Source organism: Seriola lalandi, unplaced genomic scaffold (genome assembly GCF_002814215.2).
Source record: "Seriola lalandi dorsalis isolate HSWRI2012SDOR001 ecotype SW California unplaced genomic scaffold, Sedor1 jcf7180002054267, whole genome shotgun sequence".
Taxonomy (NCBI): Eukaryota; Metazoa; Chordata; class Actinopteri; order Carangiformes; family Carangidae; genus Seriola; species Seriola lalandi.
In genome coordinates, this window is record NW_019524820.1 from 183,143 (window position 1) to 199,022 (window position 15,880).

Sequence of the window (15,880 nt, forward strand, 5' to 3'; positions counted from 1 at the left end):
CACACACACACACACACACACACACCTTTTTGTTACGTGTACTCTGAGTTATCAGACCGTAATGGTCAAATCAGGGATCATAATGCCTAGTAAGAGTGAAAATTGTACATGTCACTAAATTTGTAGTTTGTGTCATTTATTTGGCTGTGGGGCAAGCTTTTGCTGGCAACAATAGGTTTAGTGGTGTCAAATACTTCAGGACTGTCAGTCTCCTCTGGTATATTGGCACTCCTGGATGCAGTTGGAGTAATGGAAGACTCTCTGCCAGTTTGTGCATCATATAACGATGTGTTTGAGGCTGACTCTACAGAGGTGAAGCCCTCGCCAAAGTAGGAGCACTCAGCAACGTTGAAGGGGTCGGGGCTGAGGGATGAGGATGCAGAGCAGGCACGAGGTGGCCGTGGTTCATGGAGGTTGAGTTTGGAGACCAGAGGTTTGCCAACTGTCACTGGTTGCCTTTCCTGTATTTCTTCATCCATGTTGGAATAAGTGTAATGAAGACAGACGGTGAATGTGAGCTCCCCCTATTAAGACAGTGAAGAGCAAAATGTGTTTTTTAGCTTTGGAGAAAAAATATAAATAGGCTTGAGAGGGTCTGACCTCCTCCACAAAAGACAATGAAGTATATCTCAAAATAAAGTCCACTCTTCATTATAGACTTAATCAAATATTATTCAACATAAACCTTGATTAAAATACTTAAAAAGGTAGTAGCGTTATTTATGACTCAGCTCAACATAAGTAAATTATTTCCAGAGGGCACCTAAACATTAATAAGTTTTCATGTAGGACAGAAATTCATTCATTCATTCATTTTCTACCGCTTATCCTCTAGTAGGGTCGCGGGGGGCTGGAGCCTATCCCAGCATCTTTTCGGGCGAGAGGCGGGGTAAACCCTGGACAGGTCGCCAGTCCATCGCAGGGCAAACACATAGAGACAGACAACCATTCACACTCACAGCCACACCTATGGTCAATTTAGAGTATCCAATTAGCCTAGTCCCCATTTTGCATGTCTTTGGACTGTGGGAGGAAGTCGGAGTACCTGGAGAGAACCCACACTGGCACGGGGAGAACATGCAAACTCCACACAGAAAGATCCCACGGCCGAGCCGGGACTCGAACCCGGAGGTGCATAGGACAGAAATAAGAGGAGTAATTATGTCTGACCCTGAGTCTCTGCAGGCTGCGGATGCGAGTGTAAAGACTGGGGACTTCTGGTGAAGGAAGATTTTCCTTGATCATTAATAAACTGCCAGCTTCAAGCAGAGTCTCCTGGTTACTCTTCTTCAGATCGATGTCCACATCCTGCCAAAGAAACATATAACACGGTGTAAAAGTCGTTAAAGTTTGAATTTTTTGTGTGCTTCAAGTATCCACAATAAAAAATAAATTTCCTGCTTAAAATAGTGTATTCCCAAACACTGACTGATTCCAGGCCTCAAGCATGATGCGTCATTTTAAGCCAGAACTTGGTGTGTCATTAAAATCTCAAATTTGCATAAGTATCAACTAACAAACCTGGGGGAAGTCAGTAAGCTGAGCAGAGCAGGAAACAATTTCTTTGGGCTTCTCAAGTATCCGAGTGTAGATGACCATGATGTTGGAGAACTCTGCAGCAAACCCAAGCTGAACTGTCACGCCACAGTCAAACTTCAGGTAATGGCTCTTAGGTAGGACTATGAAAACAGGCATTTGAATTAGGTATGCTTTATTCAAAAACGTTCATGCCAACATTAAATAAATTATCTTACAGACATGGCAATAACTCTTGCTATATTTAATCACTTTAGTTGATTTTTGTGGGAAGCGTACCGTGAGCGACGGCCCACTGCAGGTTGCGAGCTGAATAGGATGCAGAACATTCAGCGGCCTGTATCTGGTCGGTGAGGGAGCGTCGTTCAGACAGATTACTGCGGAGCTCCAGAGCCTGCCTCCCACGTGTGATTACACAACGGCCCATGTCTGGTAAGAGTAAACAAGTAAACAAATATGTACAGGTTGCACTTCTTAGAGCTGTAAAAGAGTAATTCAACATTTTGAGGAGAAAAAAAAACTTCTGAATTTTTTTCAGAAAATCAGAAACTGCAACATTAGAGGTGCAATTCCATGTGGTCTAGACCTCCTCTATTTCAAAAGTGCCTTGAGATAACCTCTGTTGTGAATTGGTGCTATACAAATAAAACTGACTTGACTACATTCATGGATCTGAAGATACACAGAGCTGTTATTTTTACTGCTTATTTGATGCTAAAGCATAGTAACAACCTGCACCACTGCAAAATACATTTGCAGATAGGAGTTGCATGTGAGCCACTTTCAGGTCACGTATTGATGCAAAGTAAATGGTGCAAATCTGTTGTACGACGAAAGCAAGGATCTCATGGTTCACATGTGTGTGCTACATACCTTCAGCCACTCTGTCTAGCATGACTGTCACCTTCTCATCCTCACAAACTCGCTGTTTGAGGAAGTTTATGAAGATGCCATTGGACACGTCTTCTCTCTTTACTTCATATGCTTCTGCATCTACGCATCTAAACACAACCAAGTACACGTGAGTGACACCTTACACACTAAAGCAAGAAGACTGTTACATAATTAATACATATTAAATACACATCTCTTGTCTTAAACACTGGACTCATTCAAAGACAACAGGCGCTGACATAGTTTGGAAATTACTGTGTCGGGGGAACGGCAACTTACGTGGCATAACCATACACTATATTTGCTGTGACTTTCAGCAGTCCTGGTTGTACAATGAGATCATCATTTGGGTTTCTAAAAAAGAAAACATGTGACACACAAATATGCACAGCAGATGGTCCAATCTTACAGGTATCTCAATTCATTCTTTTAAATAAACACTGATACCTTTTGCGACACATGTCCAGCAGGAATACGTTGAGTCCGGTCTCTTTCTCCTGCATCCTGGTGAGTATATTCTGTACACACAGGCAGTGCTCTGATGTGTAGGAGTTTGGTGCATCGATGGGAACCATGAAACTGTTGCCATAATTCTCATAACCATGACCAGCAAAGTATAGCAAGCCTGCAGAAGGAGGGACAAAGAAGTTTTATAAAATTTGATGAACTGTGTCAATATCACAGAGAATCAAAAGCTTTAAACTAAAAGTTGGCACGTGTTATTGGTCAGATTCTTCTTCTCAGGTTCTCATTTGCTTTTTTTTTTTTTTTACTCTTAAATGGTCTGTTTTTAAAAGTTTATTTTTTGTACTATATTATAATTAGGCAAAGTTGTTTATATTTATTTCATTACATGAAAAAAGTGACATATTCAGCAAAGTAAAGTGTATCATTAAACCATTTACAACCATACGCTGACTGCAAGTTATACTGTAAACAAACATATTACATTCACTTGGGTTGGAGCAGTTTATAGCCTGTGTAATCTTTAAAAGTACAGACACAGAGACTAAGCTTTGAGATAGATTGTCTAAATGGCTACGAGACAAACCGTAGACTCCCTTGTCAAGCAGCATAAGGAACTCTGTTACTGCGCTGTGCATCTCCTGCCAGTTGAGGTCAAGCAGGGAAACCACCTTGAAGTCCATTTGTCTGAGGAGATTGGTCAACTCATGGACGTCAGCGATGGGAGCACATAGCTGAGTGTGGTAGAGGTAGTTCATGTTGCCAATCAGCAGAGCAACTTTGCCTGTTGCTGTGGAGAGGAAGATAGAGCATCATGAAAGACTTGCTAACCTAATAAATGATGTCATATACTTATTAACAGTTTATATTTTAGTCTACAGATACTGTATTGTAGCACAGTATTTGTTTGGACAAAACACACCATAGAAATGCTTGGCTAATGGTGGCCGTTCAACAGTCTTTGGTAGCGGATTTATTCCTGGTGGAAAAGTTGACCTGTGGACTTCCTGTGAGTCTGGCAAGACAATATGAAAAGAAAAAAACTTTAAAATATCCCACACTGTGTGATATAACATCAGCGTGTTTAATGTGTTTTGAACAGTGCTTGGTGATCTCCCATACACATTGATTTCTTTTGATCAGATTGGAAAAACTAACTTGAGCCGAGTCCACACTTATCAAACACTCACACACAGCCCACTACTAGCTTAAGTGCTTTGACACACACACACGCACGCACACACACACACACACACACACACACACACACACGCACACGCACACGCACACGCACACGCACAAAGGCGTGATACTCTTTGTTTCTCACAGATGTACAAACAAAAAACAGGAATCAAAGTAAATCAATGTTTCAGAAAATGACAGAGGAACTAAAATACTACTCTGGTTCTCTAATTTCCTTCTAATTATTTGATTAGAAAATAAACAATACCTGTACCACGATCAATTTCTTCCCAGGATGCCTCAGTAATGGAACCGGGACCTGCATAAAAGTGCAAAACAGTGTTATTCACTGCACAGTCCTACAAATGTGCACTCTCAGACTTACTGTACTGTTGTTCTATGCATGTTCACAAATTCCTCAGAAGCATTTACTTGATCGTTGTTAAAAGAATTTTCACATTAAGATCTCTTTGATTTTTCTGACCTATACATTTGCATTCTGAATATAAAACATAGACATTATGCCTCTGGGTCTTACCAATGGTGACTGTTGCTGTGTGGCTCCAGGCCTCATGATAGAAATTGAACATCTTACATTTGTACTCTCCTCTGTGTGCTGTGGTCACACAGGGGATCTACAGGACAAAAATGCAAAAATACACAACATACATTTTCCATTTGACCCCGTACAAAAAGTTAATTGTAACCTTTGCAACATTTTAATCAATGTCTTGTCAAACTCTTCAGCTGGTGACCCACCAACCAAACGGCACTATGGCATTTTCATAACTGGTCTCCAAAACACATAAAAAAGAAAGAAAATATGACTTTGCCAGGACAAGAGGAGCTCAAGCTTTCCAAGTCACTAAGACCTTTTTTAATTTCTGATACCCCTTTCCTACCACTTGATCATGGCTTTATATTGCTTGTCTTGGTTGTAATGCTACTTTTATTTGAAGTTTTAATCAAAAAAAGTGAAGAAATGATGACTCCCACATGCAGCATGTAAGCAGTCAGAGCAGATTCTGTGAATACACTTACTTTGAGTGAACGCGTCTTGTGTTGTGGCATGGGCACCGTGTTGTGGTACCACTCATACTGGGCGGGGGGATTGGCCTCTGCTTTGCACTCGAGGAACAGAGAATCGCCCTCAGACACTTCCTGGGACTGAGGCTGCTGGACGATAAGCAGCCCACTCGCTGACCCTGGAAACAAGCCGCTGCTGCAGCCTGAGATGTCAAGATTTACCAGGATGTTACATCACATGCCATGAGATGAAATCATAGCAAGAGAAACGAGGAGACGAGGAAGAAGAGAGGAGAGGTACCTGGACTAGAGTGAACCGGGCGAACTTGAGCCCACTGAGAGAAGATGCAGTTTTCTCCGTGGTTGACCCGACAGATGTAGTGACCCTGGTGGACCGGGGCTAACGGACACAGAACCAGCTCTGGCGTACACCCTGTCTTGTCCAAAATCTAACACAAGAAAATAATAAGTAGCCTACATCTTATAGTCTACATGACAATTTACAACTGATATTTGGTATTAGCCATCAGCACAGTAACACCAATATGATGCAAAGGTGGCAGATTTAGCCAAAAATTAACATAAATACAGAACAATCCACAGAACTCAGGGTTTGACCTGAAATCTGTCTTTACTTTTTATAATCACATAATGATAAGATGTTGGACTGACCTCCTCTTTGCCTCTGAACCACTGGTAGCTGAGCCCAGGGGGGCCAGCAACTCTGCAGGTCAGTACCACCCTGCCCCCCACTGTGGCCTGCTGGGACTCTGGTTGCATTGTAATCCGAATTGGCTGTGCCACTACCAGACAGACAGACAGACAGACAGACAGACACACACACACACACACACACAAAATAAACATTCATAAGCTCACTCAGTTGCGAAAGTATTTCCATTTAGCTTCAGGGGACGTGGCATAGTTACTAATAGGCACTAACTTGTGAAAGAATCTGGAAAATAAACTACTGCCTCATAATATTTCCTCTACCTATATGGTTGACAGAGATATCACTATTTTTTTTTTACTGTTGTTAACAACAAAAATAGGAAGCTGTATAAAATGATTTTCAAATTAAGTTAAACTTCCTTCTTTGGCATTATGGCCCCTGTGAGGCATGAGAAAAATGACGTAACAAAATTTTCCAGGTATCGCTATGGCATTGCGGCTTATAACTTTATGATTTACTACAACACATAAATGTGACAGAGGCATCATTCATTTATGTTATTAGTTATACCTGTGCTTTTACTGCTATGAGAAGTCAGAATGTCCACGATGAGAAAATGCCAGAACTTGAAAAATATCCACTGTACTCTCATTAGTACTCGCCCTTTTCAACCTACAAATTCAAGAGCTCAGAATTTATGGCTGAGATCAAGGGCTGTCCAAAGTATAATATTAAACCCAGCTTAGAGTTAAAGGGGTATTTCCTGACAAATATCTCTATACATTTGCCTATGTACGCTTCACTATTCTACCTGTGGTGGTAATGTACTGCACAGCTTCCTGGTGGTCCACCTTCCTCAGGCAGTGGAGCAGGAACTCCAGGGAGCAGGAACGATCAGCCAGCCAAGCGAGGAGGGTGCGTCCTGGGCTGCCAGCAGCGCTCAGCACCTGCAGTGAGCAGCTGGTCAGCTCTCTTTCACTGCAGGGAGGGAGTTCAATGGGCAGAGTTAGAAGAGGTGGTGACAGTCCTAGGGCTCAAACTAAAAAAAAACTTGCAGGAATGTACAGTAATATCTGTGTGTGTGTGTGTGTGGGGGGGGGGGGGGGGGCATGCATCTAAGAGAATCATTGTAAAATATGGTAAATGTTCGAGGCAGTTATTGTGGTCAAAAAGAGTAAAAAACAAAAATGAGAAAACTGCTGTAACCATGTCCCCCTTTGTGTGATGCCTTCAATGCCTCACCTGCAGTGGAATTCCGGATGCTCGGACAACGAATTGGCCAGCTGCCTCCACCCGCAGGTGGAGTTGTCCAACATCTTCGCCAGCCTGTTCAGGACTTCTTCACTCAGAGTACCAATGCTCATTTTCCACCCCTCCATCTTCTTCTGCGTCTCCACCAACAAACCCAGAGATCTGCTGGGACACAGATTAAACAGGGACTTTAAACTAAAAACTTTACGCGCTATATCTGTCCCCGGTTGAGTCCAGCACGTAGCAGCAGTCCATAAGAAGTTTCCTCAGGGTGGGACTCTCAGTGATGAACGACAACAGTGAATTTAAATGGTGAGTGAATCTCCCTCTCGGTTGCCTACGCGGCTGGTATGCAACAAAACTAACAGGTTGTAAATACAGCTTCGGGTTTTCCCGTGGTCAGCTTTGTGAAAATGCGTGGCGCGGGAGGAAAATCCGCCGTAGGTAACTGTACACACACATGGCCCAGGTCAATTGATCCTGCTGAGGAAACAAGCCCACGTAACTGCGAAGCTCGAAAATGAAACTATAAGTTGTATTCACACCAAACTAAACACCAAGAAGGGGATTGAAAGCTGCGCTGCCACTTGCTGCTTCCGCGATTAATATCCTGAAACATGTATTAGTCATAAGGAAAACTAATGACTTACCGACTTTATTACAAAGTTCAGACCGGTGAACAAATCCAGTGAGAGTAAAGAGAGACCGAGACTAACTAAAAAAGAGATTTATGACGCATTTTACACCCATTACTCTTCCAGTCTTACATGATTTAGTTCCCCATTTTATTTGCTTCTCATTTCGGTTCCTCATTTCTGCCAACAGGCTCGATCATTTGCATGAAGCGTTGTCACAGCAACGCAAATTAATGAAGCCAATTTATCAGAGCAAAAACTATTACTGGTAGACTGTAACGTGGCAGAGGTAGTAGTAAGCTCAACATGTGCGAGCTACAAGCAAGTCTCAAGTCTTTAAAGTCTCAAAAAAGTCCAAAGTTACTGTGGTGAGAATCAAGCAGGACACGTCCAGACATTGCTCTGATTAAACAAATCACAGGTCTAGATATAGTTTCTACATTTAAATGAGGTCAATAAAAGTTCATTTTTACTTTCAACATGAATGAAATTAATGAAACTCTGTTGCTTACACCTTAGAAATCTGACTTATATTTGACATTCTGTGGCAATGTATCTGTGACTGCTACGATTATTTTTATTAGTCTTATTACCTATTATCATTACCTTCATGCTTTCACACGTGTTGGGGCGCAGGCTGGAGGCGAACCCATTACATTTTGGTGCGGATCGGGTTAAAGGACTGAATCCAGGATTTTTTAAAATCACTTGCATCAATGTGTAGGATTGTTTGGCCATGGCAAAGGTATGTGCTCTACTGAGTGCCATACTAGTTATTACTATTACAATGCATCTCTATGTGGAACTTGCATTGTGCAGGGTTCCTCCTGCAATCCAAATAGCTGGTTGGTAGGCATCATAGTAGAAATCACCCAATCATGTTTCAAAAACAACATGTAATTCATCTAAAAAATAAAAATATTAAAAAAAAAAAAAATTAAAAAAAAAAAAAAAAAAAAAAAAAGCCCTTTCAAGTCATCTGTCTCAAGTCTAAGTCAAGTCAAATCTTTTATCACTTTGTCAAGCAAGTCTCAAGTCTCCAAATTTGTGACTTAACCTCTGCAACCAAGCAACACAAATGTTGCTCTGGAATTGAGAACTGGTCCATGAAACATTAAGAGGCATTAATTTCAGTTTATAAACCTTTTATAAAAGGGTTCCAGATTTATATTCATACCATGGATTAAAGCTGTACAGCATTCTGCAAGAATGGAAGGCATCGTTTGTTGGATATTTATTCATATTTATTTATCATAAGTCTGCAAAAAAAAAGGTGAAAGTGATTTATGGAAATATCATCAGGTCATCACCATTGTACAAATGAATTCAATCCAGTGCAATGGCCCTTCATTGAATACAGTAAGCACTACCTTTCTGAACGCTCATCACAAGGTCAATTTAGTAGCCGTTTTTGGAGCTTTTGATTGTATCATGAACTTTGCTGAGAGGGTCAAAATGCACTTTTAATCTACTTTTCTGCTTATGATGTTCACTTTTTGTTGAGACTGTGTTAATTTATTGGATTCCATTGTACTGTTAGTCTCAGGTCTTATATTTTAGCCACCTGTATTCAACATAACTTGTGATGAACTTTCTAAAGTCATACACTGTACTCAAAAGCCTTAATCAATAACAGTTTTTCCCAGCTTTCAAATACTTTTACCAGAGGGCCTATGCAGGGAAACCACTGAATATGCTGCATGATTTCAGATAACTGACTAGATGAATGGCAAGTGGTAAAGAGTTGGTGTAATGAGGTTTCATTGATGAGATCTCTTGACATGAGATCTGAACATGTCAATGTCATGGTCATTCAGTTCATACAGTCTGAAGCACATCGACGCACAGGACGAGAGCTGCCCACTGTCAGTCCAGCGATGGCTTAAAACTTCTTCCCTTTATGTAGTCTGTTGAAACGCCATATGTTTTCCTTCCTCAGACGCTTCCAGTATTCCCAGCTGTCTGGCTCCAGCTCCTGCAGATTTTTAGGCGCTCCCAGGTTCAACTGGAACAACCTGAGCAAATTATAAAAGAAGAGGAGAATCGGATCGTTGAAGACACATGAAATGCCCTTATTATCCAGAAAATGTACATTACAATGGGTAGACAAAATAACAGGATAAAAGAAGTATGATCTTGAACTGTAGTCTCCCTATTACCATTATGGATGATTCTAAATCTGTCTGACTGTTATTTTGTCCACCCCAAGTACAGTATATATTCTTTCACTGTTATATATTATCAATCTAGAATACCTGCTTGTAACTGTTTCTGTTTGGAATTTCCTGCATGTGTGATTTCAAGAAATGCATATCAACTACTGAAACAACATGCTTGAACTATCTTCACTGTGTGGGTGGAGAGAGCAACAGTAATAGTAAGAGGGAGCATATGACGTCTGAAAATGTGTAGATCTAAGTAAATAAATGGTGTATATTAGGTGTAAAATGGGCAAAATACATGTGTAACTCTAAACCACAGAGGGACACATTCATAATGATTTCCTTATTCATTTTGAACCAGCTAAAAACTGTTTTCTCAACAGATTTTTTTTTTTTAAAGGAGGAAATGAAATTAGACGAACAGTTAGTTCTGAGTGCAAAAGGAAAAAACAATGTGGCTGAAACAGAAGAAATACATGCTCACCACTCTGGATATTCCTCAGGAGGCTTCAGTTTGGGGTCTTCTCCTTGCTTGAAGATGTTTACTCCTACAGCATAAGAAGTAAGTCTGACAGGGTCTTTACACACTTCTGGACCTTTCAGCTCTTCCTTCACCATGCCTTTTTTTCCTTTGGTTGCTGGAAGACAGGGGAAAGAATCAAGTGTCATCATGTGAACATCAATACAAGGATGTGTTCATTGAGATTAGCTCCGGATTGACTGCAAACAAACCTACCAGCGCTTTGTTAACTATAACAGAGATCTGTGGAGGAATATATTTACAAAATTTTATGTCTATTATATCACAACAGCTATTATCCACCTTTTAAAATGTATTTTTAATGGAACACACAGTGGTGTAAAAAAAACTTACTTGACACATATGTTTCATCACCAGAGCCAATTTAAAACTGGAACTGAAGAACACTGAGATTTTGTAGTAATAGTATCCTGAGTACAGATGTCCTCTTTACTCACCAACTTTCTTCGCATATCCACATGTCTGTATTCTGTTTAACATGTTCGTCCTGCAGAGCGCAGTACCTCCGTTGGCTGTGATGCATTTTGTTAACGCTACTATCCTAAATAAACTGTATCCCAACATTTTTATTTTAGGTTACTTAAAATCGCAGTCCATACCATACTAGTTTGACATTCACGGCTCTCTCTAATTTCCGCTTTCCGCTTTGTCTTTGGCTCTGTGAAAATAATCTACTGCTCCCCGCTGGACGGGAAGACGCACTACAAGACTGCTGATATAAGGTGGTCCGCTTGGGTCATTGGTAATTTCCCTTTAGTCCGACAGGTGGCACCACAAGTGTACCAGTGTCTGGTACTGTAATAATAAAACAGAAGAAGAGGGAGGAGCAGAAGAAGAAAAACAAGAACAAGAAGAAGAAGAGTGGGAGGAATAAGCTTCTCGAAAATGTCGGAGTATGGCACAGTCCAGAAGAGTGCACTGAAAATAAAAGGCCTGGGAAACATTTCAGCAGGCAAAAAGTAAGTATTGTGGCATTTGGAAACATATTTTGATAAGCGACAAAAATATATAAAATACCTAGTCACGATTGATTAAAAAACCCTGGTATTCAGGCGAGGCTAATGTTAGCCTGTTTGCTAATAGAAAACTGTCGATGTTTCTTTAACGTTTAATAGGATTGTGTGAATACGATAAAGATTTATTTTGGCAAATACACTAGAAAAGAGTATTTTACTCTGGTATATCACTGGTCCCATTTGTGACCTCAGCACTGTTCGCCGTAACATTATGAAGTGTCTAATAAACATTAGCTAGTTAGCATTAGCTCATCAAAAACAACAAACTACGTGGGATTAAGGAGATGAACTCGAACTCGACCTCAACATGTCAAACTAATAGCGAAATATATAATATAAACATTGTCTAACACAGTCACTTTACACGACAAATGGTTAAACATAGAAACCTAGACACCACAAGTGCGAAGGATATACACGAGCTTGATAAGACAAATGACAGGTTTGTTTGTGGACGTGTTTCTTTGTGGCTGGCACTGGATGGCTTAAGGCATGTACCAGGAAAAAAACAAAAACATTCCCAGGATATCGTTTCATCATCTGGCTTAATTTAAAGTAACATTGGCCGTCCTGGATAATCTGTTATACGAAGCTCGTAATCAACTGGCTCAGTTAACCCTGGGTGTACATATCCGGCCACGAGCAAGTTAACGTGAAAGAGGCGGAGTTGTTAATTATAAGGAACACAGTCAGAACCATGAATGAAGTATTCAATATGATATGACAAGAAACGCTGATACCTGCAGGTAAATTAGCTTGAAGCGATTTACCCCAGTAAGAAGTGAGCCACCGTAGTAACCCTGAAAACCCAGGGTTAAATCTGAAGTTACCTCGCTAACCACAAATCCTACTTCGTAGTACAGGCCTCTGACAAGCCACTTAATCAACTAACTGTTATTCAATGAATTTTTTAGGAAGAAGAAGAAGGATAAAGAGAGTAAGCATCGCTTGGAGCAGGTTGTGACGAGTCAAAACGAGGAGGAGGTGAAAACCAAGAAAGCCTATGTTGACAAAAGGACACCGGCACAAATGGCCTTTGACAAGATGCAAGAGAAGAGAGTAAGTTATTGTCATTTACCAGACCCTTTTTCTATTCAAGGTACAAAGTTCATCATTTGAAAGCTTTAGTGTTGCAGCATAATGTGTTGTAGATCATAAACATGGTGAAGCACCAAAACATGAACACGGTGAACATTCTCTTCATTTAATGATCAACATGTGTACTGCTAAAAAACATGGGATGATGTTCAAAACTAAGACATACACCCTTCATATTTTCAGTATATTTCCAGCTATAGGAGGCCATTGGTATTAGAACAATTTGATTGAGTTATGGAAGTTTTAACATTTGATTTATTGCGAACAGGTGATGGTGCCTGTTGTCACTAGCAGTCACAAATGACAAGTTCAGTACCCACGTTTTCTTGTAGTCATTTAGAAGTATACTGGTAGTAATGTGTTTGTGAAGGTGTTTATAGTGTGACTAAACTGACAGTGATAGTGTACATTTTTCAAGGCATTCATTTTGTCTCTGTCTCTCTTTTCTTACAGCAAATGGAAAGGATATTGAACAAAGCTTCAAAGACACACAAACACAGAGTTGAGGTAAGTTGTGTATCAGACCTTGCAGAGCACCTTTCAATTTGGTTTAATTCAAACTTGTAAAGCAGCACAATCATTCAAGTAAATTAAGTTGGGTGATCGACATACTGTAGCTCTAAATGGTTTTTCTTTTTTTTTTTCTAAATCATTTTAAATGTGAAACATTTGTTTGTATCTTTTAGATGTTCCAAGTTGCACCAGAAATGCACTCATATTCATGAACAGAGAAATGTGGGCAAAAATTAATGTATCTTCCATTGTTTCATTTGTTTGCAGGATTTCAATCGCCACCTTGACACCCTGACGGAGCATTATGATATTCCCAAGGTCAGCTGGACCAAGTAGAAGAGGAGCAAATGTTCACCTTGTTATTTTGTTTACCGCTTGTACAAAAATCTTGTTTTTTGAAATGTTTTCTATATATTTGAACAATTAGAATTTGTTCAACTGGCAACCATTTATTCTTTGGTTGTAACCTCTGGTGTATACAATAAAGGATTTGAGTAAACATAATTTATCTTTGTTTTCCTTTTCTTACATACTGTATATCCTTGATGATTTAATTAGACAAGTGTGTGCGCGTGTGTGTTTACACAATATAAATGTCAGAAAACCAGAATAAATTTGCTTTTTAATTAACATATAATTCATTGAACTGGAACGCTGCACAAATGGCACACATGCTGTAAACCAGAACACACTAGGTACAGTAGCCCATGTTAAATTATTTGGGATGGCACAGGGTGAATGTGTGAACAACCCTGAAGGTACCAACTAATATCTGAACAGAGTCAAAGTATTTCACAGGACTGACCAGCAAAACCAACAAGATGGTTTACAAATGAACAGTTTACTACAGAAAAAGTTGTATTGATGGTGAAACTTCTTACTGATGAGGTTAAGCAACAGGTGTATCCATTAACAACAATACACTGTTTGATAAAACAGACATTTAAGACATAAAGGTGTATGTGTGACAAACCTGGGTAACATCCACAAATGAGATATACTGTTGTGTTGATTTTCAACATTTTGACAATCTTTGCATCATGTGTTACAAATGTTTAGTAAGCTGAAGAAAACCGTAAAAATTTAAATATTTGGCCTAGGTCTAATATGACATGAGAAAACTTTTTCCCTCACCATATTTAACTGGGGTAAGTTGAATAACACCAGTAAGATGCTGCATCAAACAACAGCAAAGGATTCTCAAACTTTTTACTAAGAGGTAAGAGATGTTCAGGATTCAGAGCAAGTTTTGTTCCAACAGTTCTTATTTGATTTAACAGAAATACTCTTTTCTCTCATTAGAAACTGTATTTTCTTTGCTTTGTAGTGTTTGTTGTGATGTCAGAGTTTACTTTGGCCCCAGCATGTCACTTGGTTTCACCCACTGGTCAAACTGCTCCTCAGTCAGGTAGCCCAGCTCCACAGCCACAGCCTTCAGTGTAGAGCCTTTCTTATGAGCGGTCTTGGCGATGGTGGCTGCTTTGTCATAACCGATGTGTGGGTTGAGTGCAGTGACCAACATGAGAGACTCATTCATGAGCTTGTTGATTCTCTCTGTGTTGGCCTCGATGCCCACCACACAGTTGTTGGTGAAGGAGACGGACGCATCGCCCAGTAGCCGTGCAGAGTTCAGGACGTTCTTGATCATCATAGGTTTGAAGACGTTGAGTTCAAAGTGCCCGTTGCTGCCTCCGATGGTGACCGCAACGTTGTTTCCCATCACCTGGGCTGCAACCATGGTCATGGCCTCACACTGGGTTGGGTTCACCTTGCCTGGCATGATGCTGCTTCCCGGCTCATTCTCTGGTAAGATGAGCTCCCCCAGGCCAGAACGGGGGCCTGATCCCAAGAAGCGAATGTCGTTGGCAATCTTCATCATGCTGACAGCCACTGTGTTCAGAGCTCCACTCAGCTCCACCAGGGCATCGTGGGCTGCCAGAGCTTCGAACTTGTTGGGAGCTGTCACAAATGGCAAGCCCGTGAGAGAGGAAACAGTGGAAGCTACTTTCTCAGCAAAGCCAATGCGGGTGTTGAGTCCTGTTCCTACTGCGGTGCCTCCTGCTGCCAGCTCATACACCCTGGGCATGGCGGACTTCACTCTCTCTATGCTGTACTTCACCTGCTGGACGTAACCGCCAAACTCCTGTCCAAGTGAGAGTGGCACAGCATCCTGAGTGTGTGTGCGCCCAATCTTAATGATGTCTTTGAACTCTTCAGCTTTAGCAGCCAGAGCATCATGCAGAGTCTGCAGGCCGGGCAGCAGGACATGGTGGACTTCTGTGGCTGCAGCAATGTGCATGGCAGTGGGGAAGGTGTCATTGGAGCTCTGACTCTTGTTGACATGGTCATTAGGGTGGACAGGATCTTTGGAGCCTAGTTTCCCTCCCATGATCTCAATAGCTCTGTTGCTGATCACCTCATTCACGTTCATGTTGGACTGAGTTCCAGATCCAGTCTGCCACACCACCAGAGGGAAATGATCATCCAGTTTACCAGCTGAAACCTCATCTGCAGCCTGAATGATTGCATCTGCTATCTTTGGGTTGAGGCCGTACTCCTTGTTCACCTCAGCGGCCGCTCTCTTCAGGACACCAAAGGCCTTGATCACTTGGATTGGCATTCTCTCACTCGGTCCCCCAATCTTGAAGTTCATGGTAGATCTGACAGTCTGGGCACCGTAGTACTTGTCAGCTGGGACCTTGAGCTCACCGAACGTGTCCCGCTCAATCCTGAACTCTGAACCGGCCATTCTGGACGTACAGATGAGGAGTTTAGAGTTGACTCTGTGTCTTTGCAGAGTCAGGAGGTTGCAGTTAAACTGCTGGACGCGACTCAGAGACCGAAACATGGCTTCGCATTAGAGGTGAATCCGGTGGGAGGTCAATGAA

The 15,880-nt window shown here is 41.2% G+C and overlaps 3 protein-coding genes and 1 pseudogene across 3 annotated transcripts; 1 reads left to right on the forward strand and 3 right to left on the reverse strand.

Moving 5' to 3' along the window:
• Positions 1–6: 6 nt before the first annotated feature.
• malt2 (MALT paracaspase 2) lies at positions 7–7,589 on the reverse strand. Its single transcript, XM_023405219.2, is given in 17 exon segments — positions 7–166; positions 168–524; positions 1,171–1,308; positions 1,522–1,679; positions 1,816–1,965; positions 2,410–2,537; positions 2,710–2,784; positions 2,878–3,055; positions 3,482–3,685; positions 3,818–3,910; positions 4,346–4,396; positions 4,616–4,712; positions 5,119–5,306; positions 5,405–5,552; positions 5,776–5,906; positions 6,588–6,754; positions 7,019–7,589. Coding segments are annotated over 17 exon segments (2,430 nt in total). The 5' UTR covers positions 7,156–7,589; the 3' UTR covers positions 7–136.
• A 1,295-nt stretch (positions 7,590–8,884) lies between these two features.
• mrpl54 (mitochondrial ribosomal protein L54) lies at positions 8,885–11,011 on the reverse strand. Its single transcript, XM_023405231.2, has 3 exons — positions 10,803–11,011; positions 10,309–10,462; positions 8,885–9,677 (listed from the first exon to the last, which is right to left on the reverse strand). The coding sequence occupies exons 1-3, from the start codon at positions 10,927–10,929 to the stop codon at positions 9,545–9,547; spliced, it is 414 nt and encodes a 137-aa protein (XP_023260999.1). The 5' UTR covers positions 10,930–11,011; the 3' UTR covers positions 8,885–9,544.
• Positions 11,012–11,169: 158 nt separating this feature from the next.
• fam32a (family with sequence similarity 32 member A) lies at positions 11,170–13,496 on the forward strand. The gene is made up of 4 exons (XM_023405232.2): positions 11,170–11,324; positions 12,296–12,440; positions 12,933–12,986; positions 13,260–13,496. Exons 1-4 carry the CDS (start codon positions 11,251–11,253, stop codon positions 13,326–13,328), a joined length of 342 nt encoding a protein of 113 aa, XP_023261000.1. The 5' UTR covers positions 11,170–11,250; the 3' UTR covers positions 13,329–13,496.
• Positions 13,497–13,597: 101 nt separating this feature from the next.
• Positions 13,598–15,877, reverse strand: LOC111654281 (fumarate hydratase, mitochondrial pseudogene; annotated as a pseudogene).
• Between the last annotated feature and the right edge of the window lie 3 nt (positions 15,878–15,880).